Source organism: Nipponia nippon, unplaced genomic scaffold, assembly GCF_047370975.1.
Source record: "Nipponia nippon isolate SJK-2023a ecotype South Korea unplaced genomic scaffold, ASM4737097v1 scaffold_16, whole genome shotgun sequence".
Taxonomy (NCBI): domain Eukaryota; kingdom Metazoa; phylum Chordata; class Aves; order Pelecaniformes; family Threskiornithidae; genus Nipponia; species Nipponia nippon.
In genome coordinates this window covers 8,693,195-8,715,126 of record NW_028262332.1, presented here as the reverse complement: position 1 = coordinate 8,715,126, position 21,932 = coordinate 8,693,195, and the positions used below count along the sequence as shown (strand labels likewise).

At 55.7% G+C, this 21,932-nt stretch overlaps 2 protein-coding genes across 4 annotated transcripts in view; one reads left to right on the top strand and one right to left on the bottom strand.

The window, feature by feature from the left end:
- Positions 1-579: 579 nt before the first annotated feature.
- BRD3OS (BRD3 opposite strand) lies at positions 580-5,013 on the bottom strand. Of its 2 annotated transcripts, none has more exons than XM_087753477.1 (2): positions 4,993-5,013; positions 580-3,960 (listed from the first exon to the last, which is right to left on the bottom strand). In XM_087753477.1, the coding sequence occupies exon 2, from the start codon at positions 3,337-3,339 to the stop codon at positions 3,070-3,072; it is 270 nt and encodes an 89-aa protein (XP_087609603.1). In that variant the 5' UTR covers positions 3,340-3,960; positions 4,993-5,013; the 3' UTR covers positions 580-3,069. The 2 variants fall into 2 exon arrangements, with proteins under 2 accessions (XP_087609603.1, XP_087609602.1); XM_087753476.1 differs by lacking the exon at positions 4,993-5,013 and adding an exon at positions 4,247-4,315.
- Positions 5,014-10,843: 5,830 nt separating this feature from the next.
- The window catches only part of VAV2 (vav guanine nucleotide exchange factor 2), a 151,223-nt gene continuing 140,134 nt past the window's right edge, over positions 10,844-21,932 (top strand). The window contains exon 1 of one of the 2 annotated variants that reach the window (XM_087753129.1): positions 10,844-11,629. In XM_087753129.1, the coding sequence (XP_087609255.1) occupies positions 11,426-11,629 (204 nt within the window). In that variant the 5' untranslated portion in view covers positions 10,844-11,425. The remainder of the gene's footprint in view (positions 11,630-21,932) is intronic. The other variant, XM_009477094.2, reaches the window with a different exon arrangement.

Sequence of the window (21,932 nt, the reverse complement as noted above, 5' to 3'; positions counted from 1 at the left end):
AAAACCATGATCTCCCTAAGGTTTTAGCAAACCTGTTTTGCTTGGCTGTTGTAGCTGTGCCTTGTATCAATGATATCCCCAAAGGAAGCGTTTGTTCAACCGATCCCCTAAAAATCTCCTGTGCGGCAGCTGCCCCACAGGAGGCTGTTTTCTTTAGCATTGACTAGTGAGTTATTTGTAGCTGCACAAGCAGCGCTGCTTCTTACAGACTTGGAGGACAGGCAGAACACAGCTGAGGTTCAGCTCGGGCCGATGTCTGTAGCGACAGAGGTTATCGGTGTGTGACATCCAGAGGCTGTCCTTGTCCCCGAAGGCACCACTAGGACGTGAGGAGGGCTGCTGGGCTCGGGTGGCCGCAGGAGCCTCCTGCAGCTGTGGCCAGTCTTCACGGGCAAAGCGCTGCGACCTCGCAGAGGGAGGCTACCCACAGCCCCACCAGTAACAAAGGTCATTCCCAACTGGGAGAAGCTGCTGAGCTTTCCCTCTTCTGCCTGGGCGGGGACTGGAAGTGAGAATAGCTGTAATCCTCACGTGTGCCAAGTGATGAACATGCAGAAGAAAACCAGCTGCTCGCGACGATGCATTCAAATCATTTTAATGCACTGTACCAAAGAGGCTACAACAGCGTTTTAAACAAGTGCATCACCACTACACAACTGGCTCACAGCACTGCGCGCTCGTAGCAGCCACTCCACAAACCTGCTGTGACTAAGGACACACCGCTACGGAAAATAGCACGGTCACGGAGAGATGGAAGGACAAGTCACGCTCCTCCTGCGCCGTCACGTCCAGCCTCGATCCTGGAAGAATTTATGCATGTAATGTTTTTATTTTTGTGTAGTCCAATTAACACTCTTCAAATAATCGATTTTGTTTTACCAGTCACATAAATAAAAAGAGAATGATTACACCCAAAATAATCAACTTTCTTACTGAAATTAAAAAAAAAAAAAAAGTTTTTTCTATAAGAAAAGTAAAGAAAATGAACAGCTGCTTTTGGGGCTGCGCTGTTCCTTAAACTCCTGGAGTTTGCGTTCTCCCCTGGCTCTGGAAAGGCCCTGACCACCTCTCCTGCCTCTGCTCTCGCTCCCACCCGCGGCTCCCGGGGCAGCTCCCGGGCCGGCCGCCGGCCCCGTCGGACAAACGTCGGACAAACGCTCGCCCCTCCGCTCAGCCGAGCTGGGGAGCCCGGGGCCGTGCCCTGCCAGGAACAGCCCGCTCCGGGCAGGAGCACCGCTGCCGGCAGCTTTCCGCTCCCGCTGCTTCTGTGAATCTTCTTGAAGGCTTTTTATCCCCAGTTGAAAAACATTTATTCACCAAAATATTTCTCGGGCAGAGCTAGTCCTGGCAGGATCAAGAGGACTATCGGAGCGCGCAGAGCAACGCGCCGGCCTGCGAAGTGCTGAGCTCCATCAGCAGGTTTGGTTTTGTGAGCGCACACGTAAGGTACCAACCATCCACACGTGCATAAATAGTACTTAAAAAAAAATGAGCTGCCTATGGTTTGCAGTGCGTACGCGTGCTACGGATCGGGGCCGGGTACATCAAACCTCTACGATCGCGCGTTAAAACAGGAATGCTCTGCTCAGCACGCGGAGTTCAGCGAACCGGAGTGTGTGTGTGTGTGTGTGTGTGTGTGTGGTAGCATTCAGCCCACACGGGAGAGGTGGAAGAGATGATTCCTCGCTGTATTAACAAAAAATAAAGTGCTTGAAAAATGCAAAAGAGGTTTTAGATAAATATAATAGAAGTAATGACTGTGCCTAATTTTAGACAGGTAAATCATCAATACCGAAGCCACCATCAAATACTGATTTGGTTGAAGTTAAGCCTGTGCCTGAGCGCTGCCGTTAGGCGCACGGGGCTGCAGGACGGAAAGGGAGCCGGCGAGTTAAGCCCAGCGTTATACTTTAATGCTGAACCCTGGGCAGGTCAGCAGCAGCCCTGGAAGTGGTACTGCCTTGTTTTTAATAAAGATGTAGGCGCGGGCTGGGTTGAGATCCTCAGCTTGATCTCGCCTTGAGCAAGGTGGGGATTCGGCTCTGATGGAAACAACCTGAGAGCAGCCTCTGTTCCCAAGGAGTGCAACTGTAGTATTTTTCCCTCCTAAAATCCTTCCGTGAGTTGAAACAAACACTCCCAGACACAACTTTTAAAATACATGCACCAAATCTACTGTCCATCCCAAATTAGAAGATAAACCCTTCCAAGCTACTGCGTGCATTAAAACTTAAACGCAAAGCACGCTTCAGTAGACTGTTTTCTTCCGTAACTGATCTTGGGGGCAGGTACGGGCTGCGCGGGACTTCCCTCGCGTCCCTTCGCAGCCGATGGCTGTATTTACAGCAGCTCTCTTTTCTGTTGCTCTCCTGGGCCTGTCCCGCACGTGGTGACCCCTTCCTGACGCGTGGGCTGGGAATCTGCCTGCGCAAAAGGAGTCGGCTCCGCTGGCTCCAGAAGTCCCGTGGCATCGGAAAGGGCCCTGTGCTTTGCATGGGACAAAACTGTAGGGCGCCACAATAAATCACTTCGTTACCTGGTCGTAAGAGACGTCCAGGGCAGTGATTAAAAGGAGACAAGGTGAGCAGAACAAGTAATGGCTGCGTAGTTGCAGATCACCTTCCTAAAATCTTAGCCTCGATGGAAGGGGATCTGCGCTCGCCTCTCCCCCGCCAGCACTCGCAGAGCTTTGGCAACGCGTAAGGACGAGCAAGGGAAGCTGCCCGCCAGGGACGGCTCCCAGGCGACAGCGGGTGTTTCTCTCGGTACCCAAGCCACTTACAAGCAACACATGGTCCGGCACGGACCCTGCCAAGATGCCAGGCAGCAAACACAGGCTCATGGGCTCCCGAGCGAGACTGTTTTCGTTATACACACTCAATGACACGCAAAATCTGATGCTACCAACAGCAAAACCAAACCCAAACTTCAGACAGCCTTTCTGGCCCATCCCGTACACGCTGCTTTAGCCGCAGCTCTGTCGTGAGGATGGTGCAAACCCATCTCCCCCAGCTTGGTGCAAGTCTGGTTTGTCTCCACGTGTGGATTTCTAACGCAAAGCCACCAAAACTACATAATAGCACAAAACTTAGATTGCCCCGTGTCCCTGGGGACATCCAGCTTGTTTTTGTCCCGCACCAGGATGGCTTCGTTGCCGTACTGCGAGTACCACATGCTCCGGCTCCGGCTCAGGTAGGTGTTGGGGGGAGCCGACTCCAGTTTCTGCTGCTGCTGCTGCCAGATGAGCAGAGAGGTGTCCCTGTACCGCAGCCGGGCGTAGCCCTCGGACAAGGCTTTCTCAGGCAGGGGCACCCTCCCGTTCATTACTTTGTCAGTCATCTGCTCAGGGGTGGCTTCAGAGACGAGAGCTCCTTCCCGGCAGCTCCGCGATACGCCCCGCTGGGTCGGTCCAGGTCGACGGCTGCTGCTTTGAGCTCAAGGGAGGACATCCCTGGGGGCACAGCCCTCGGGACTCTCGAGCCAGGTCGATGTAAGCACCGCTCGGGAGAGGGAGCGGGGACACGCGCGCCCAAAAATCACAGCGGGCAGCCCAGCCTTGCTTAAAGAACAAGCCAGGACTTCCGAAAGCTTAGCCAGCGGTGATGCTGCCGCGTGTTTCATCTTGCAAAGGGACCACACGCACACGAGCCGCTTGCTGGTGAGAGTCCATGGAGCATCTCGATAGGCACGAGTGGCAGCTCCACGGCGCTGGGCTTGCTCCGCAGGCTGAGCGGCTCTGGATGAGCTCTGCTTCCCTGAAGAACGGATCCTGAAGCCGTAGGGCAGACCTAAGAGGTCAGGCCTAAGAGGTCACCAGCACCCAGGCCGGTGCATGAATTCTCCACCTGTGCTTCACGCTGGTGCCAGACCGACGGACGGAGCGCAGTGAGTCACGTACTCGGGGATGCAGGAGTATGGGGCACCCATCGCCTCCTGCCAGCACCGCTTCAGGGCTTCAACCTGGGGGGCACAGCGCGGGTCACCCTCGGCCTGGCAGCGGGGGTCCCTGCCCTGCGAGGGGCCCTTTCCCGGACCCCCGTGTCCCCCCCGAGCCCCCCGACCCCTTCCCCCGCCACCGCGCACCCGCCCCCGCCCCCCCCCCCCCCGGGGCTCCCCTGCCCCCCCCCCCGGCCCTGCTCGCCCTCCGCGGGGCACCCCCGCCCCCACGGCCCCCCGAGGGCCCCCTGCACCCCCCGCCCCGCCCGGCCCCACCGCGCTGCGCTGCCCGGCCCCGGCCCGGCCCCACCGTGCTGCGCTGCCCGGCCCGGCCCCGGCGCCGCTCGGCGGAGCAGCCGCGGAGCCGCCTCCCGAGCGCATCACGGCGGGAGGAGCCAGAGCCGCCGGGGGCGGGGGGGGCCGCGGGCCGGGGCGGGCGGGGGCCCGGGGCACCGCGGGGGGGGTCCCCGAGCCGGGTGCCTGGGTCCGGGGTATGGCAATGGGTGCCTGGGGCCGGGGCACGGCAGTGGAGCTCCCTGAGTGGGGTACGTGGGGCCGGGGCACGGCGGTGGAGCACCTCGAGTGGGGTGCGTGGGTCCGGGGTATGGCAATGGAGCAGCCCTAGTGGGGTGCGTGGGTCTGGGGCACGGCGGTGGAGCACCCCGAGTGGGGTACATGGGGCCGGGGCACAGCAGTGGGGCTCCCCGAGTGGGGTGCATGGGTCCAGGGCACGGCAATGGGGCACCCCAAGTGGGGTGTGTGTCTGGGGCACAGCAATGGGGCTCCTGCACTGGGCGCATGGGGCCGGGGCACGGCGGTGGAGCACCCCGAGTGGGGTGCGTGGGGCTAGGGCACAGCAGTGGGGCTCCCCGAGCAGGGTGCGTGGGTCCCACGGGTGTCAGCACCCTCTGGGTGCACAGAGCGTTTTAAAGGGACACCCAGCCCTGGGTGCGCTGAACCCGTGGCATCGTACATGGGAACACGGGGGCTGAACTGGGGGAGCCTGCTGTTGCCCACCCAGTCCAGCACTGCCCGTGGGAGAGTGGTGGGATTTACCTCCTTCCTGGTGGGTGCCTGGTGTAGCGGCCATTTGTGCTGGGAGGGTGCGTGGTACCCTTTAAAACACCCCAGTTTTTATACCCCAGGGACTGCCCGTCCGTGGGCTGAGGGCAGGCCGGGGACACCCTTATCTGTGCTGAGCCTGGTGCCACCACGGCTGTAGCAGCCGCAGGGGCGCGTCTGTAGGGGGGACTGCGTGGAAAAGGAGCGGGACTGAGCAGCACCTCCTCCGCCTCCGCTCATCATCGCTGTCTGCTCCAGCGCCTTTCCTTAGCCCGACTATCCCCTGGCAAGCACAGTGAGAAATATGTTTTGAAGAGAGCTGGGGAGCTTATTCTTTTTCTGATGATGCTAAATTTAAGCTCTCAATCTTCTTATCTGCTGTGAGTGCAGCGCCATCTAATCTCCTGTTAAGGACCCGATACGCTCCTCTTGCAGAGCTACTCCAGGCGCTGCTGCCGTTCCGCTTGGCCTTCACGGACACAAAGAAGATGCAATCATTTACTTCGGTCAGATAGAAGGCATGCTGCAGTTCCCTGTTCCCAGAAGATTTAGACCAAACACAAAGACGAGGGAAGAAAGAAAAGAAGGAGGAATACACTGCTGGAATGCTTACTATCAATCAGGAATGTCCTGACTTTGCTGCTTAATCCGCCTCCCGCTAGCGCGGAGGAGCCAGCCCAGGCCCCACCTTGTGGAAGCTGCAGAGCAAAATGCAAAATCGTCTAATGGAACCAGATTTCGGTTTTTGGCATGGATGAGGTGTCTTGGTTCTCTGAAAAATTACCAGTTCTGTTATCACCAAACTCAGAGCATAACAGAAGAAGGCGGTAAGTGGAGTGGCTACGTTGCCAAGATAAGGCAAGAAGAAGGACTGGAAACTTCAGCCCTTGGAAAGCCAACAACTGTCTCTGACTGTCTGCTTGACCCTTTGCCAGGAGTCCCCGAGACGCCTGCCAACAGGACCCTTCCCAAATAAACCTTGGAAGCAGCAGCAGTGGAATGGATAAGGTGAAACCCCGGTGCTGCCCGGCCAATACTTTGTTCCTCTCCTCCCTCCTCCAAGGAGATCTCTGTGCCTGCTTTGCTTTCCCCGTGAGCTGCCTCGGGCCTTACCTCTGCTGTAAAACACGGCTGCAGTATGGGGCTGGGCGATTTTCTCCCTGCTCAGCTCCTTAGGACTGCGATACGCTTTAGGTCTCTCTGATTTTGATGGGAAAGCTGCTGGGGGTGCAGGCCGGTGGGGAGGGGCTGGTTAGCGAGGCTGTCCCGGAGTGTGACGGTGGCGGTGGAAGAGGGTGTTATTTGTATGCAGCACAGCTGGGGCATCGCGGCCCCGTGAACGAGACTCTTCGCAGAGAAATGCCCAGGAAGGTGCTGGCTCCGCCTGCCTGGTACCCGGGTTGAGAGCCCGTTTCCAGTGGAGCCGCACTCTCCGACGCTACCTTTCTCCAGGCTAAACAAAGAATATTTTTGACGGACTGCTCCCATTGCACCAGGACAAGAAGAGAATCCAGTTCAGTTTTGGGCCCCTCACTACAAGAAGGACATCGAAGTGCTGGAGCGTGTCCAGAGGAGGGCAACGAAGCTGGTGAAGGGTCTGGAGCACAAGTCTTATGAGGAGCGGCTGGGGGAGCTGGGGGTGCTCAGCCTGGAGAAGAGGAGGCTGAGGGGAGCCCTCATCGCGCTCTACAACTGCCTGAAAGGAGGTTGTAGCGAGGTGGGGGTTGGTCTCTTCTCCCCAGTAACAAGCGATAGGATGAGACGAAACGGCCTCAAGCTGCGCCAGGGCAGGTTTGGGTTGGATATTAGGAAAAACTTCTTCACCGAAAGGGTGGTCAGGCCCTGGCACAGGCTGCCCAGGGCAGTGGTTGAGTCTCCATCCCTGGAGGTATTTAAAGAACGGAGAGATGTGGTGCTCGAGGACATGGTATAGATGGACTTGGCAGTGCTGGGTTAACGGTTGGACTCGATGATCTTAAGGGTCTTTTCCAACCTTAACGATTCTACGATTCATCCCTCCTGCCAGCACCGGGCTGCGCCAGGTTAATTTTCCTGCTCTCCCTGCGCACAGCGGCAGCAGTGACCTGCATTGCCTGCGCGTGGAGGCGGCGTGCCTGGGGTAGGGGAGAAGACGTGAGCTCTCCTGGCAGGAGAGCGGGGCCCTTAGCGGGAGGATAATTGCAGTGACTGTTCCAGGGTACGAGTTGTCTGGGCGGGTAGATCAGGCATTTGCAGCAGTAGATGAGCCAGACAGAGAATTACTGCCTGTACCTGGTGAATGTTAGGAGTTTAACGTGGCAGCGCTCCAGTAGTTGTGTGCTCTGTCCCTCCCCGAGGGTCGAGCCCCGGCTGAGCAGGGCGTTTGCCGAGTTGTGACTTGCTCAGGTTTCCTAAAATAGTTGGTGGAAGGAGATCACAAAATCAAAGGGCGTGATGTAAACGGCACCCAGGCTGCACGGGCGGCTGCTGGCAGTGGCTGGCGGTGCCCGAGCTCTGCTGTGCCAGCAGCCGTGACGGCTCCTGCTCTGGGGACCCTGGCTCCAGCTGGGGACAGACGGCCGTCTGTCCGTCTGCTGGGCCGCTGGCAGCCAGCAGCGGGTTTGGGACAGGCTGGTGCACACTTGGTCTAATCCAGAAGGTGGCAATGGCAATCCGTAGGCACGGGCTGGCTTGGAGATGGGGATTTCTCGGTGGCGGGGCCCGTGTATTTAAGGGGTATTTTCAGATGGCTGCTCCGGGGAGGCAGCGTGGTGGCTGCTTCCCTGCGTGCGCTGACCGGGGCGTCAGCTCTTCTCCCAGGAGCTGACCAAACGTTACAGAAAATACACATTGCTGTGAAATGTGGCCGTTTCCCAGGGGTGTTTTGGTTGATTTGTAAGGCACGATCTCCTCGCACATGTTTGTGCATTTAACTTTTCTTGTTTCTTTCTTTCTCTTTCTCTTGTTTCTTTTTCTTTTTTCTCCTTTCTTTCTTTCCTTCCTTCCTTTCTTTCTTTCTTTCTTTCTCTCTTTCTTTTTCTCTCTTTCTTTCTCTTTCTCTCTCTTTCTTTCTTTCTCTTTCTTTCTCTCTCTCCCCCTTTCTTTCTTTCTTTTTCTTTTTCCTCTTTCTTTCTTTCTTTCTTTCTTTCTTTCTTTCTTTCTTTCTTTCTTTCTTTCTACTTTCTTTCTTTCTTTCTTTCTTTCTTTCTTTCTTTCTTTCTTTCTTTCTTTCTTTCTTTTCTTTCTTTCTTTCTTTCTTTCTTTCTTTCTTTCTTTCTTTCTTTCTTTCTTTCTTTCTTTTCTTTTCTTTTCTTTTCTTTTCTTTTTCTCTCTTTCTCTCTTTCTTTCTTTTTCCCTTTCTCCCTTTCTTTCTCCCTTTCTTTCTTTCTCCCTTTCTCTCCTTCTCCCTTTCTCTCTCTCTCATGACTAGTTTTGCCTGTTCTGTGCCGGACTGTGCTGTTCCCCAGCAGCTCTGTGGGGTTCCCCCGGCCGCGTCCCCCTCGCACCCCTCTGCAGCGGGACCCCGGCTGCGCGGCCGCCTGCTCCCCTCTGGCAACAGCCGCCCGCCCGCCTGCCTGCGGCTGGTTACGCGGACACTGGGGGGGAAGCACCGCGTTCCTTCTCTTCTCATCTTTCTGGCGCATTCGGTCACCGCTCGGGCTTCTCTCATGCAAGAAAGTAATAACAGCGCATCCCGCGAACCCGGTAGCGGAGAGGAGAAGCTCCGCGCTCGGTCCCCAGCAGAGGGTGGTGTCAGCCTCTGCCAGGGGGTCAGCAGCCTCAGCCCTGGCTGCCTGTCCCGCCCTGGCTGGCTGTCCTGCCCTGGCTGGCTGTCCTGCCCTGGCTATCTGTCCTTCCCTGGCTATCTGTCCTGCCCTGGCTATCTGTCCTGTCCTGGCTGTCATTCCCAGCAGTGCCAAGGGGCAGGAGAGGGGAGCACCACCTCTAGCACAAAACTCAACCTCTTTAATCTACGCAAGCTGCCTTTTAGCTTTCGGTCCAGCCTGAGGGCAGTGTCGAGGTCCTCCCCGTGCACCCCATCCTGTGCCGGGACATTTGTGTAATCTGCACCTCGCAGCCCACAAATGTGTGCAGGATACCTACTCTTCACCCAGCCTCGCCTTACAGGTCTTGAGGGGTGTTTTTTGCTGCCATCAGCCGTTCTGGTTGTTGCAGAGGTAGGTGAGAAGTGTACTTGCTTCCACACCTCCCACGCAGATGCCGGCTTTGCAGCTGCAGTGATTGTTCCTAAGTGTCCAGGGGCCAAGCACACTTTTTATTGCCCAGTAAAAAAGCCAGGCTGTAGCTAGCAGCTTTAATTATACACATATTAAAAACTCCTCTGTTGTCCTCTACCTACGGACCTGACCTCACAAGGCAGACGAGCAGAGAGTCAACCAAAATTATCCCTGGCAGGACTCGGCTCCTTTCGGCAGCCTTGTGACTCCTGCCCGGTGGGTGCTGGTGGAGACCCAGCCGGCGGCCAGAAAGAAAAGCTGCGTGAAGAACTGAAAGAATGAGAAACTTTATTCTGAGAAATCACCTCCGCAGGGCACGGGGAACTGCGGACTGACACCGGCGTGCTCCTGAATACACCCAGGGCTGGGTGTAGCTCTGACTGTGGGTCTGGGGCGTACGGATGCTGCTCCCGCTCGGATCGGACCACACGTACCCTGCCCTGCCGGCGGGGCCGCGGGCATTGCACGCAGCCGGACCCGACACCGATTGAGTGCCAGCACATCGGGCTAAAAGCAGTGCCTTCTTAAAACCAACAAAAAGCCTACCAAACTTTCCTTGGAATATTAAACAATTGTTTTTCATAGGAGGGACCCTGCTTCCTACATTGGAAATGAAGGATCATGCCAGTAGAGTCGCTCTTTCTTCTTTATCTCCACTTGGCTACATTTGGAAGAGATTAGCATTGCATTTGTTTGACATCCAGGTTAATAGCTTCCCTTCGTCCCAGCCTCGGCTTCCGGCTTCGGCTATCTGGAAAGCCAGGCTGGAAATTAATGGACAAACTCTGGGGAGAGGATCTCGGAAGAAAACTCAGAGCAGATTTGAAAGGAGGCTGTTTAAACTGTGCTGATTTGGATGGAAGCCACCAGTGAAAATTAGAGATTTTTCAAGAGTTTGCTGCCAAGGAGTTAATGGCTGAGAGTTGAGGTTTTTAATAAATACACTGGTAATTAATTATAGGAGTTGTCTTCATGTTTGAAAGGCAAGGAATACGATAGCTTGTTTGGGTTAAACATCTCCCCTGCACTATTTGCAACCCAAACATGGGATGAAGAGTGGGAGTGCACGGTCAGACAAAGCCCCGTCCTGTGCCTGAGGGCAGAGGGAGGGCGAGGAGCCCCGGGCCGGGTCCTGCTCGCCCCCGGCGAGCGCAGGGGTCCCGGGGCGGGGGGGCCCGGGTGGGGAGCCCCGGGTGGGCATCGCCGAGCCGGCGGGGAGGGAGAAGCAGCAGCGCGGCTCGGCGCGGTGTCCCCGCAGCAGGGAGGGGAGCAGCAGCGGCAGGAGGGAGCGAGGGGAGACAAAAAGGGGGGGGAGAAGGGGGAAAAAAAGGGGGGAAAGGGAGGAAAAGAGGGGGAAAAGGGGGGGAAGGGGGGAAAAGGGGGGAAAGAAAAAAGGGGGAAAGGGGAGAAAAGGGAGAAAAAGGGGAAAAAAGGGGGGAAAGGGGAAAAAAGGGAGAAAAAGGGGAAAAAAGGGGGGAAAGGGGAGGGAAAAGGGGGGAAAATGGGGGAAAAGGGGGGAAAGGGGGAGAAAGGGGGAAAAAAAAAAAGGGGAAAAAAATATAATTGGGAAAAGAGCCAAGGCGGCGCGGAGTGCTCCCCGCCCCCTGCTCCCAGCCGCGGCCGGGGCCGCGCCGAGCCCGGGCTCCCGCAGACAAAGGGGCGGCGGGGGCGGCCCGGCAGCTCCTCCCGCCCGCCCGGGGCGGCGGGGAAAACTCGCACCCGCGGCGGCCCCGGCAGCCCCGGCCTCGGCGGCAGCGCAGGTGGGGCCCCTCGGGAAGTTTCCTCGGGGCAGGGGGACGAAGTTGCGCGGGGGCGGCTCCGCCGTGCCCGGTTTCGGTCCCGGTTCCCCCCCCGCTTTGTTCCCGGGAGGATGCGGCGCGCCTAGCCCCGGCCGAGGCGGTGGGGCCGCAGCGGGGGCAGGGGCAGCCCTCCGCCGGAAAACTCCGCGCCGCCCCCCTTCCTCCCCTTCCTCCTCCTCCTCCTCCTTCCTCCTCCTCCTCCTCCTCCTCCTCCTCCTCCGCAGAGCCCCGGCGCGGAGCGATGCTTCCCCGGGCGGCGGGCGGCGATGGAGCGGGGCGGTAGCGTGGCGCGGCGGTGCGGAGCAGCCCCTCGGGCAGCCGCCCGCTGCCCCTGAGCGGCGAGGAGGAGGAGGAGGAGGGGGAGGAAGGCCGGGTGTGTGAGCGGGGCGGCGGCCCCGTCGGACCGCGGCCATGGAGGAGTGGCGGCAGTGCGGCCGCTGGCTCATCGACTGCAAAGTTTTGCCCCCCAACCACCGGGTGGTCTGGCCCTCGGCGGTGGTCTTCGACCTGGCGCAGGCGCTGCGGGACGGGGTGCTGCTCTGCCAGCTGCTCCACAACCTCTCCCCCGGCTCCATCGACCTCAAGGACATCAACTTCAGGCCCCAGATGTCCCAGGTAGGAGGGGATGGATGGAGGAATGGGTGGGTGGGGGACACCCATGAGCACCCCTTTCCCTGGGTGCCGGTGTTGCTCTCGCAAAACTTGGTGGGATGCGTGAATGCGAGCGGGTTTGGGCAGGAGGTGCGTGGGAGATCGTTTGCTTCGCCCCCCCTCGGCTGCCCTTCGCCCCCCCCCCAGCCGTAGCTGCCGGTTTCTCGGCGGGCTCAGCCCCGGGGCCGGGGGCAGCGCCGGTGGGAACGGCGGCACAGGGGAAAGGGCTCCGGGGCGGAGGAAAAAACACCCCGGGAAAAGAGGGAAACATCCCCCCTTCTGCTTACGGTCATCGCGAAACAAAAGCAAATAATCCGGCTGAGAGGAGGAGATGGGATTACTTCGGGGTTTTTAACGAGGCGCTTTGATCCGCCGGAGGAGCGGGCGCTCCTGGGAGGGTACCGGCCTTGAGGACGAAACTTTGGCCGGGAAGATTAAAAGCAAAATAAGGAAATAAAAAAAAACCAAACAACAAACCCAAGCCCTGGTGCTGTGCAAGCCCGTCCCAAGGCCGGTCGGGCAGGGAGCGCGGCCATGCGGTGCCCGGCCCCCCCGGTCCCTCCCGGGCCGGGGCTGCCGGTGCCCCCGGGCGAGCAGCGGCTGCTCCGGGGCAGGGGTGGCCGGGGCTCGGTTCACCGACCCCGGCTGCGCCCCGGCCCGGCCGGCCCCTCCGCCGGCCCCGCTCCCATCGCGGCTTCCAGGGCTGGGAACTTCCAGTAAAGCTTCGGGGCTCCCTCCGTGGAAGCGTTTTCAGTTTCTGGTTGTTTGGGTGGAAGCAGGCTTAAACAAACGGGAAAAAAAAAAAAAAAAGCAAACACCGAGCTCTGGTTGTTTTGGGTTTAAATGCTCGGCTTATGTTTTTGCAAGCCAAGCTGCGCAGCATTTGCATAGGAATTGGGAAGTGAAATCAATTAAAAACAAATGAAAAGGGGTACTTTGTCCTCCCTACCCGGCAGCCCCTGTGTTGACAAGCAACCGGTAAACTTGCCTTCTATTTTTGAACAACAACAGGTTTTATTGGTGAAAGGGAAGGGAAATTTCGTGGTAGCAAGGGCACGCGAGACTCTGTTTAACTTTATGGAAGCATTCAAAGGTAAATAATGTACGATGTTAACGCGAGTTCTGGATACGCGCTGTGCAAGCACGCTGCTTATCCGGCAAGTGCCTTTCCCTTCTTCCACCAGAGTTTTGTTCCAGGGCAATGGTGGGTTTTGTCTGTTTGGCCTCCTCCAGCAAGACGTAACCCCGGTGCTGGGGGGGCTGCTGTGGCCGAGGGCCACCGGTAGCCGTGAGCTCCCCTCCGAGGCGTTCAGGCCCGAAACCTGCAGCTGCGCTTTGGGGAGCCAAGCGCATTTTGTTGCGCACACGTGGATGCGAGGCTGCGGCTGCTCGCTTGCGGAGTCGGAGACCTCGGTCCTGCAAGGCACCGGGGCGGGAAACCCCAGCCGTGTGGTGTAAACCAGCCTGCGTCGGCGCGAGACCTGCTGCCGCGGAGTAAATAACAACACGTACTGATGCCCCTTCCAGGGTGGAACAATGCTGTGAGGTTTCCTCTTAGCTTTCCAAGCTATAAACTGTGATCAAACTGTCTTCCGTACAAACTGATGTTTCCAAATATAAACTGTCGCGCTGGAGCCATAGATGTGCAGGGACTGGTGCTTTCTTAGAACCTGCTGAGAATGGCATACTGTGCCTTTTTTTTTTTTTTTTCTTTTAAGGAAATATTATAGCCCTACAAACTTAATTTCAGTTCAGTGTTTGCCCTGGGGGGGGATTAAGAATGGGTTTAATGGTAGCTGCGATCCAGGGAGGATCCCAGTGGCAGTTTGGAAAGGAGGCTCTGGCTGCCCTTGCCGAGGCAGGTGTTGCTTGCTGGAAGTGACGCTTTACAGCCCAGCTGGCCCTAACGACATTGCTTTCTGCCTACCCCACCTGGCTGCTTTCCTGGCTTCAGGAGGAGTGGGAAGGGACCTGGCCGTAGCGGGTGGCTTTGGTGGTCACTTCTGCGAGAACCTGGTCGCCGGAGCGTGAGCGGCCCAGCCTGGCCAAAGCTGAGCCCCGGGGGCGCGCAGAGCCATCGCCTGGCCTGGGAGTGGATGCTGTGGCGAGGCTCAGCTGATGCTTGTCCTCAGCCAGGATGGGACCCAAATCAATCTAGACTTGAGTCTTTATTAGTTGCTCTTATGTATTTGGTGTTTCTCTGGCAATTCCTGAATTTGGGAATCTGGCTTCTCCCCCAGGGTAGCTAAAGACAGGAGGCACCTTGCTGCTCTTTACCTTCCATGCCTCCGCAGCGCTGGGAGCCCGGGGAGGAGGGAGGACGGGGGTCTGAGCCCAGCCGGGGGGGACGGCCGTCCCCGCGGTGCCTGGCCTCACTGCAGCTATCCCTGAGCGGTTCAGCCTCTCTGGGCCAAATTTCAGAAGAAGAGCGTAGGAGCCCATCTTTGTCCCCCAGCTGTGATGCGCTCAGACGCGGGGGTAGGGCTGTGCAAGACAGAGTGTGCCTAGAAACTTCAGAGGTGGGTTTGGATGCTGAATGCACGTTTTGCCTGACTGGCTGGGCTGGCCGACCGGGCGCCTGCCTTACTACAGAGATTATTTTGTTTATTATTCAGTCAGAATGCCAGGGGTAAGACACTTGTGCTAGACTTGAAACACCCAGTAATATTCTGTCATCTACCTTTCTCAGTGAATTAAACGGGGTTGTGCAGGTGCGTAATGAGAAACAGATTTTTGCCCAAGGTGAGCATCGTTTCAAAGGCCAGAGGTGAAATCGCGTCTCTCTGCAAAGAAACGCTTTAAAATCCAGACACTGTTGTGTGTTTGTTTGATGAGTTGGTTTTTTTTAATCTCCCTCCATGCTGCTTTGTTTTGACGTGGAGCTGTTGGAGGTGTGCTGCGTGCTGAGGTTAGAGCATCGGGTCTTGTTCGCGGCCGCGCCACAGGTGAGGCTGCAGGGACCTGTGGAGCGGTGAGCTGGTGTCCCCGTCCTCCCACAGCCTTCCCGTGCTTGTTCAGCAGGGAAACTGGGCTGGTGAAATGGCCAGGCTGGCCACACAGCAGTAGTTTACTACTTGATGCTACTACTCAACGCTTAAATAAATAGTAAAATAACTTCATTAGGCTGTGATCTCAAGTTTGGTTTATTTTCATGCTTGATTCCAGAGACCTGAGTCTGGTGCTTGGCAGTGCCTGGCAGGGTGGGATGACCCAAAGCTACTGAACCTCCACCAAGACTGACAAAATAAGCAGGAAAAAAAAGTCTTAAAGCCCAGCTGTCTTCTGAGAGTTAGTGGATATGAGTCCAGTTTTGATGAGTAAAACTTCATTTCTGCTAATTGCTTGTGCTGTAGAGGCCATTTCTGCAGAGCTGGGAGGTGGGATGTGTGTACTTGCCCTCGGTACTTATTGATCATAATGTCTGTTACCATGATTGGATTTCAGGGGGTGTAATTCAAGCTGGTTTTCCAGCCAACAGAGAGCGTGATGCAAAGGACATCTTTATTTGCAAATGCGAGCAGATGTAGCACCCCTCAGGCTTGCAGTCCCTGTCCCCTGTGCACAGCGCTCGGTGCGGTGTCTCTCCCGCGTCCCTGCGCACAGCCGTCTCCAGAACACCGCCTCTCTCCCCGTTCCCCCGTAGCTGGCGCGAGTTTCCAGTCCTCTGGCACTCTGTGGTACAGCTGCTCTTGCATCCCAAGCTGCTTTTGTGAGTCAGATGGAGATCTCCGAGCTTTGGATTGTCATCGATAATTAGATTTGAATCGGAATTTTGTTAAGTCTCTGATCAAATACACATTAAATGACTCTTCACTTGCGTTTCGGCATGGTGAGGCATCAGAAATATGTGCAATAAAAAATTGCACATTTGGGTGAGGTTGATATTTGGTGGTGTGGGTTTTGGTTTTGTTTTTTTTTTTAATTTATTTTATTTTTTTGCATTTGCCTTAGATAAAATTAATCCTTCCTGGCAGAGGCTTGGATGTGTACAGATATTGGTAGCTTGGGCGAGCCCTGCTGCAGGCTGCTGCCCGCTCGGGCAACGCGCTTTGTGCAGGCAGGCGTACGGGGGCAGAGACCTCGCGGGGGCTGGATCAGCTGTGCCGGACACCTTTGTAGGTGGGGGGCTGATCAGGAATTATCCTGGAAGATGGAAGACTTGGAGCCTGCTTGCAGGGTGCCGGGTCACTGTCCTTTCTCCGGTGGCATGCTGGTGCCCTGGTTTAACTCCCCTGGTGTCTAGCAGACCTGGTTCAGCCTCTCGTGGTGATGCCATGGAGGGCTGTATGGAAACGTACGCCTCTTGGCAAAGGGTTTGGGTTGCAGGTGCCTGAGAGGCAGCGAGGGAAAGCGAGCCGGTGGGCAAGGTGCGGCGGGGGCCTGGCACCACCGCCAGCGTCTCCGAGGGGTCTCAGCCCGCGCTCTGCCCTCCAGCCCAGCTCCAGGAGCGTTTCTGCTCCTAAATCTCTGCAGCTGAAGGAAACGTGGGCTCCTTCAAGGGAGAACAACTAAGAAAAGGGCAATAACCCCCCAGACTCCTGCTTCGTCTTCCCATTGCCCCTGTCCAAACTGTGCTCTTGTTTCCTTGGCTCTTGGGCAATAATTAGCCAGAGAGAAACTGCAGGAGCGTGCCCACCTGTTGTGCCCGAGTCGCTGGATAACCCGGGTAGGTCAAACCAGATTCCCAACCAGTGCCCGGGTCCCTGCCCAAAACAGGACTCAGAAAGCAGCTTTGGTGGAAAGCTGGCGTGAACATCAGGTGGTGGCAGCAGCGGGGTGGCAAGGGTGGCTTTCTGGGGGAGAAGGTGCTATGTGTCACCAGGCCCTGCTAGCCTGCAGGTCCTGGCCGTTCTGGCTGGCTGAGCACACCGTCGAAGCGTAACCCGCCGTGACGCTGACCTTCCTCCGTGCATTTAGACGGATGGAAATTGGTGCCTATACCAAAGCAGTTGTGCACTTCTAGGGCTTGATCGTGTGCTTTGCTGTAAGGTGAGGACTCCTGGTAATATCATGTTGCATTCGTCCTTCCTTTAAGATTGGCCTGAACGCTGCTAAATACCTTTGTTTGTTTGTTTGTTTTTTCCTGCTTCAAAAATCTCCCGCATACTTGAAATGAAGCAGCCACTTATTTAGTGTGTGTATTTGTGTGTGCACAGACTTGAAGTTAGCAGTAATGGTCAGCTCATTAAGGATTCTTATTTTGAAGCATATTGACGTCTCTCTGGAGGTAATCCATCGCGGTCTGCAGCGCCTGGAGGCTTTATTAGGGCTCTTGAGAGTGATGAGACACAGCAAACATAATTGGTATGATGACTTGGCTGCCCACCGCTCTGTTTTGCTCTTATTAAGGAACCACGCAGGCAACCGACGGCCCTCGGTCGATGGGTGTAACGCCCTACACCTGACTGAGCTGTCAGATGGTTCCTGGCTGCTGTTTTCTCTGAAGGATGGCAATAATTTGGTGTCAAAGTCCTATTTATTGATGATGTAGGCTCTCATTTGCCATGACAACTGGGAGCAGGTGGTTTGTAGCGACTGCTTCCCCCAGGTATATGGGAGAGGAAGGCACGTCGGCGTATTTGGTACCAGTAATTATTCACAAGGCTTTGGGACTTTTTAAGACGCCACTTGAAGGCTTTATAGCTACAAAGCTTGTAATTACTTCCATATGTCATGGCAGTAGTTAAATATAATTCAGTATTACCAGAGCTGACTGGGTAGGTGGGTTGTTCGAGCGAGGTCTGTGTAGCTACTCTCCGATTTACCCTGCTCAGGTCCTCTGGCGTTTTATTTACTCTCTGCTTCTTGAAATTGAGTTCTGTTCCAAAAACGCCTATAAAAAATGGCCTCATTACATATCCCTGTTTACTGTGTCTCAGTGACTTCCCGTTCGGATGTGCTGAGCTTTACAAAGGGAAAAAAGGTGCTCTGTCTTGTACGGCCAAACTCGTGAGCTCCTTGTAAATAGGAACCGATTGCAGTCTGTCTTCCCAGCCCTCCTTCGTGCCTCCTGCATGTCAAATAGCACCCTAAAACCTTGTGTTAGCTAGAGGTAATACCCTCCTTTTTTGCCGTTTGGTGGGGTTGTAAGATATAACTGAACCTGCAGCTGAAGGCTCATATGTATTCTGTTGGGGCAGAAGAAGGCGGAAAGTGTTAGATGGATGCTGCTGGCTGTGCCAAGAAGCATGAAAGGCAGTGAAAACTCCCCCCCCCCCCCCCCCCCCCGAATGATTGATGAGAGTTAAATACCTGCATTAAATACCTAGCAGGAACGGACTCTTGAATGAATAGATGCCTTTAAAAATACAAAGCCAAAAAACCAGTCAATTTGGTCGCTTTTCAAGTTGGGCTTGGAAGCTGCCTTCTATCTCAACAGCATGTTGATGAGCTGTAAAAAATGCTTGACTTGTCCATCCTTCTTGGTGGCGATCCGTAGTGCTGGGTGTACCGCCAAGAAAACGGGGTACCTGGCTGCTTGGTCCCTCCAGGGAGAAACAGGCAATTTTTTGGCAATGGCACTTGCGATACTTAACTCCTGTGGCTGTGTTTGAGTCGGGTGAGGAGGTAGGGCTGCAGAGATTTAGGCTAGATCGAGCAAGGTGTGTGCTGGGGCTGTGGTTACATTGAAGGGTTGAGCATCACCACCTCGCCCGTGCCCTGCGGGTGGTGCCGACCCATCACCCTGCGTCAGGGCTCATGGGAGCCCCTGGCCGGTGCCGCAGACCCTTTGCTTTCTTCAGCTCGTCTGGAGCCAGAAGGGACCTGATTTTTGGCACTGGTGGAAATGTTGCTTCAGACTGACCTGAGGGCAAATTTTTGATCCACTTCTTTGTCCCTTCTTAAAAAGACAAACCTTTTTTTCCAGCATTTGAGCTTTTTCCCTGCCATACTTCTCCCTTTGATTTCCCCCTAAGCCCGCATTCTGTAGTATCTCAAATATGCTCATCCTACCTGTCCCAGCACCAGGATCCCATCGATTTAGGGTGCAGTGCAGATGAGGGGGTGGAGGGTTTACTGCACGTGTAAGGGAAGGAGAGGATTAACGTGGAGGCGGGTAAGTACAGTGAGCTTGGAAACACCTCTGGGAAGTGAAGACCGTCTCTGCTTTGATTTTTTTAAAGCTTGGATCCACCTTCTTTGAGTTGCGCACAGCTTCCCCCGCCGCTTCCTCGCGCTACCCTTGACGTTAGTTGGATCCCTTGGACTCTCAACAATCTTCGGATGAGTTCCCGTGGCTGCTGTCCCAGCAATCAGCACAGCTTCCCGGATCTCTGATCCCACCCGAAGGCTTGCTCAGTGGCACCTGCCCTCCTGTTGGTGCTAAGTCCATCTGTCTGCCCAGCTGCCCGTGCAGCATCCCGGGAACCGGTGCCGCTTCGGTGAGCGCTGGCCGCAGGCAAAGCCTGGTCTCGTCCCTGCTGCCAGCCTGCGGTGAGTCACCCCGGCTCTCCGCTCGGCATTAGCCCGGGGGCTCTAATTCAGGCACCTCGCGGGGTGGCTGCTGTGTTACCCTGCAGCAGCCGCCCGGGTTCACCTGCCGCCCCCGCGATGCGTCCTCCTTATTCTAAGCTGTGTGCCCTTCAATGCGCCTTTTATAAGGAGGGGGAAGGACCTTCTTTTTCAGGGCAACTATTAATTACAGTCTGCATTTGACAACTTCAAACTCAGCGTTAATGAAATTACTTTTCCCAGTGTTGTATTTCCCCTTCAAGAAAAAGCCTGGAAAAAGGTCTGTTTCTAATAAAACCGATGACTTCCCCCCCAATGTTTTCTTTGGTTGCAGCTCAGGGCTGTGCTTCATCCGATGATCCAACTCGAATGCAACCACTCCTTGCCCTCCACCCTCCGTGATGGCTCGGAGCCTCCCGTGTTGGCAGCACCGGGGCAGGCAGGGCTGGGGCTCTCCTGCCTGGCTGCAGCTCTGTGCAGGTGGAGGTTGGCCAAACCAGCAAGCAAAGTACACAGCTGCGTGCATAACAAAACCGTGCCGCTTCAGCACCCGCCGTCCAGGTCTCTTACAGGTTTATCGGTGACCTTGCTGCTGAGCCCCGTGATTGTGATCTGCTTATTCTCGGTACACGGGTGTTTTGTACTGCTGCTGCTTCTGGGAATATTTGACTGGGATCCCATTCTGGACTAGCTCAGACCTGCTGGGTCCAGCCCATGTTAATGGTAAGGTTTAGCTAAAATGCCCTAACCTGAAAGGTTTTCACAGGGATACATCTATAATGGGTAACTGGACCATCTGAGTCCTCACCTCTTGTGTCAGAGGGTGTTCTTGTGCTAGCAGAAGCCAGAAGGACTCCACCATAGAAAGAATTTGAAAAAACATGGGTGCAGATGGGTCAGGTTGCGAATCTGTGTGTAGGTGCGAAGCCCTGCTGCTCTTAATTAATGAAAAAAAACCAAACCAAACCAAAAAAAAACCAACAAAAAAACCCAAGTTATCCTCAGGAGAAGTCACTGAAAAGTGGTAGTATGTTGGCCATCAGATTTCCCAGCCTGTCCAACAAGCCCTGCAGAACACATATTGGAACATCTCTAGTTTTGAGAGCCCTTTTTTTCTCAAGTCCCCAAAGCAGTTGTTTGCACCTGATGTGAGGGCTGTGAGCCCTCCCCTTCGCAGGACAAAGGACGCTGCCTGCCCATTGCCTCTCTGCCACCCAACGGGCGCCATTGCTTGGGTGGCAAAAATCTCCTCTTCTTGTTTCGTAACCCGTGGGCCTGCCCCATCTGGACAGCAAGGATTCAGCTGGAAGGTCCTCCTTCGCCTCCTTGGAAAGCCACCAGCCTGAGTCATATCCTGACTCACTCTGCTCGTTTGGCTCCTCGGTGGTGTGATCTAGCGAACTCCCCCGTCAGTAGACTCTCTCGTGTGGCCCGTGGTAAGAGACCCAGTTGTAAATCAGCTTTTATTTGCTGTGATGCCACTTGACTTCTCAGGATTGAATTTGCCAAGCTTGCTGGACGTGGGGAGCATCTCCCATCTTGCATGGTGCCCTGCACGCCCTTGTCAGGAGCGGCATCGGCTCCGTGCTCTCTCCCGGTCCGTGCTGAGAGCTGACCGCGTGGCGAACCTGGTTCGGCAAAGGGAGATGCTGACGGCTGCCTTTGGGTGTGAGGAGAGCGGCGGTGGCGAGGTCGGGAGGGATTCGCTCCTCTCTGGGGTTCGCAGTCCTCTGGCAGCGAGCTTCGCGCCGTGCCCCGGCTCCATCGGGCACCGTGGCGTGGGGCAGCTGCCTGCGCTTGCCTGCGTCGGGGCCTTAGCTCTGCCTGCAAACGAGTGGGGTTTGGTAAATGGGGAGAGGGGAAGGTTAAAAGGTTCCCATAAAGGAAATTTGCTCTTTCTCTTCAAGCATACGCTTTAATACTGATGGAGGGGGGAGTAAATTGGCCCTTTTATAGCATTCATATCTTTTGTCGTGTTTTATAGTGGTTTACGGCTAAATGGAACATCTGGTATTTGAAAGGGGCTGAGGAGGGAACAGAAGAGGCTTGTAGATCAAGAAGGGGAGGAGTGGGAGAAGTGATTTCTGTTTACTGCTGCAAACACAGAATTATCTGTGAAATCCGCTGAACTTGTGTGCATAACGAAAGTACTCGGCCGCGTGGAAAACAAACGTGCGCCCAAGCCGTGAGCAGCCAGGAGCGCGGCGATCCTCCCTGCTCTGCGACGAAGCTGGTGCACGCTGGGACCTGCGGATGGGACAAGCCCTGCCACCTCTGCGGGAAAGCCCCATGGCAGCGCCTTGTGCAGGACCCGCCGGCGTGTCCTGGCTGAGCACGCGTCCCCCAGGCTGCTCTGAAGTGAGATGTGCAGTATAAACCGTTTTTGCTTTCTAGGACAGGCTGGGCGGCTCCTTTGGGTTTATCAGGTACTTGGAGTGTTCACAGCTGGGCTGGGAGCATCCGAGCTCATGCAAGGATGCAGGCTTTCCCTAAAGCGGAGCCCTGTTCCTGAGACGTTGGGCTCGTCTCTGTGGCGGAAGCACGAATGAGAGATAGATAGATATGTGTAATGGGAGATAGGCAGAGAGAGAGAGATAAAAAAATAAAATTGTATATTTTTTAAGAGCCGGAATGTGTTAAACACTGGAAATCCCCGGCGGAATGGGATGTCCCCAGGACAGGAAGCGTGTACAGCGTCGGGGGCAGACTTGTGTGCGTATCAAGACCCTTCGCGTTTATGGGAAGCACTTTCTCATGTGAGTGATCTTCCAAGAAAGTCGCTGGTAAACCTCAGGGAGGGGAGGAGGCTTAAAAA

Excerpts from the sequence above, each read along its gene's own strand:
- BRD3OS (XM_087753477.1), bottom strand. The coding sequence starts at position 3,339 with ATGACTGACAAAGTAATGAACGGGAGGGTGCCCCTGCCTGAGAAAGCC.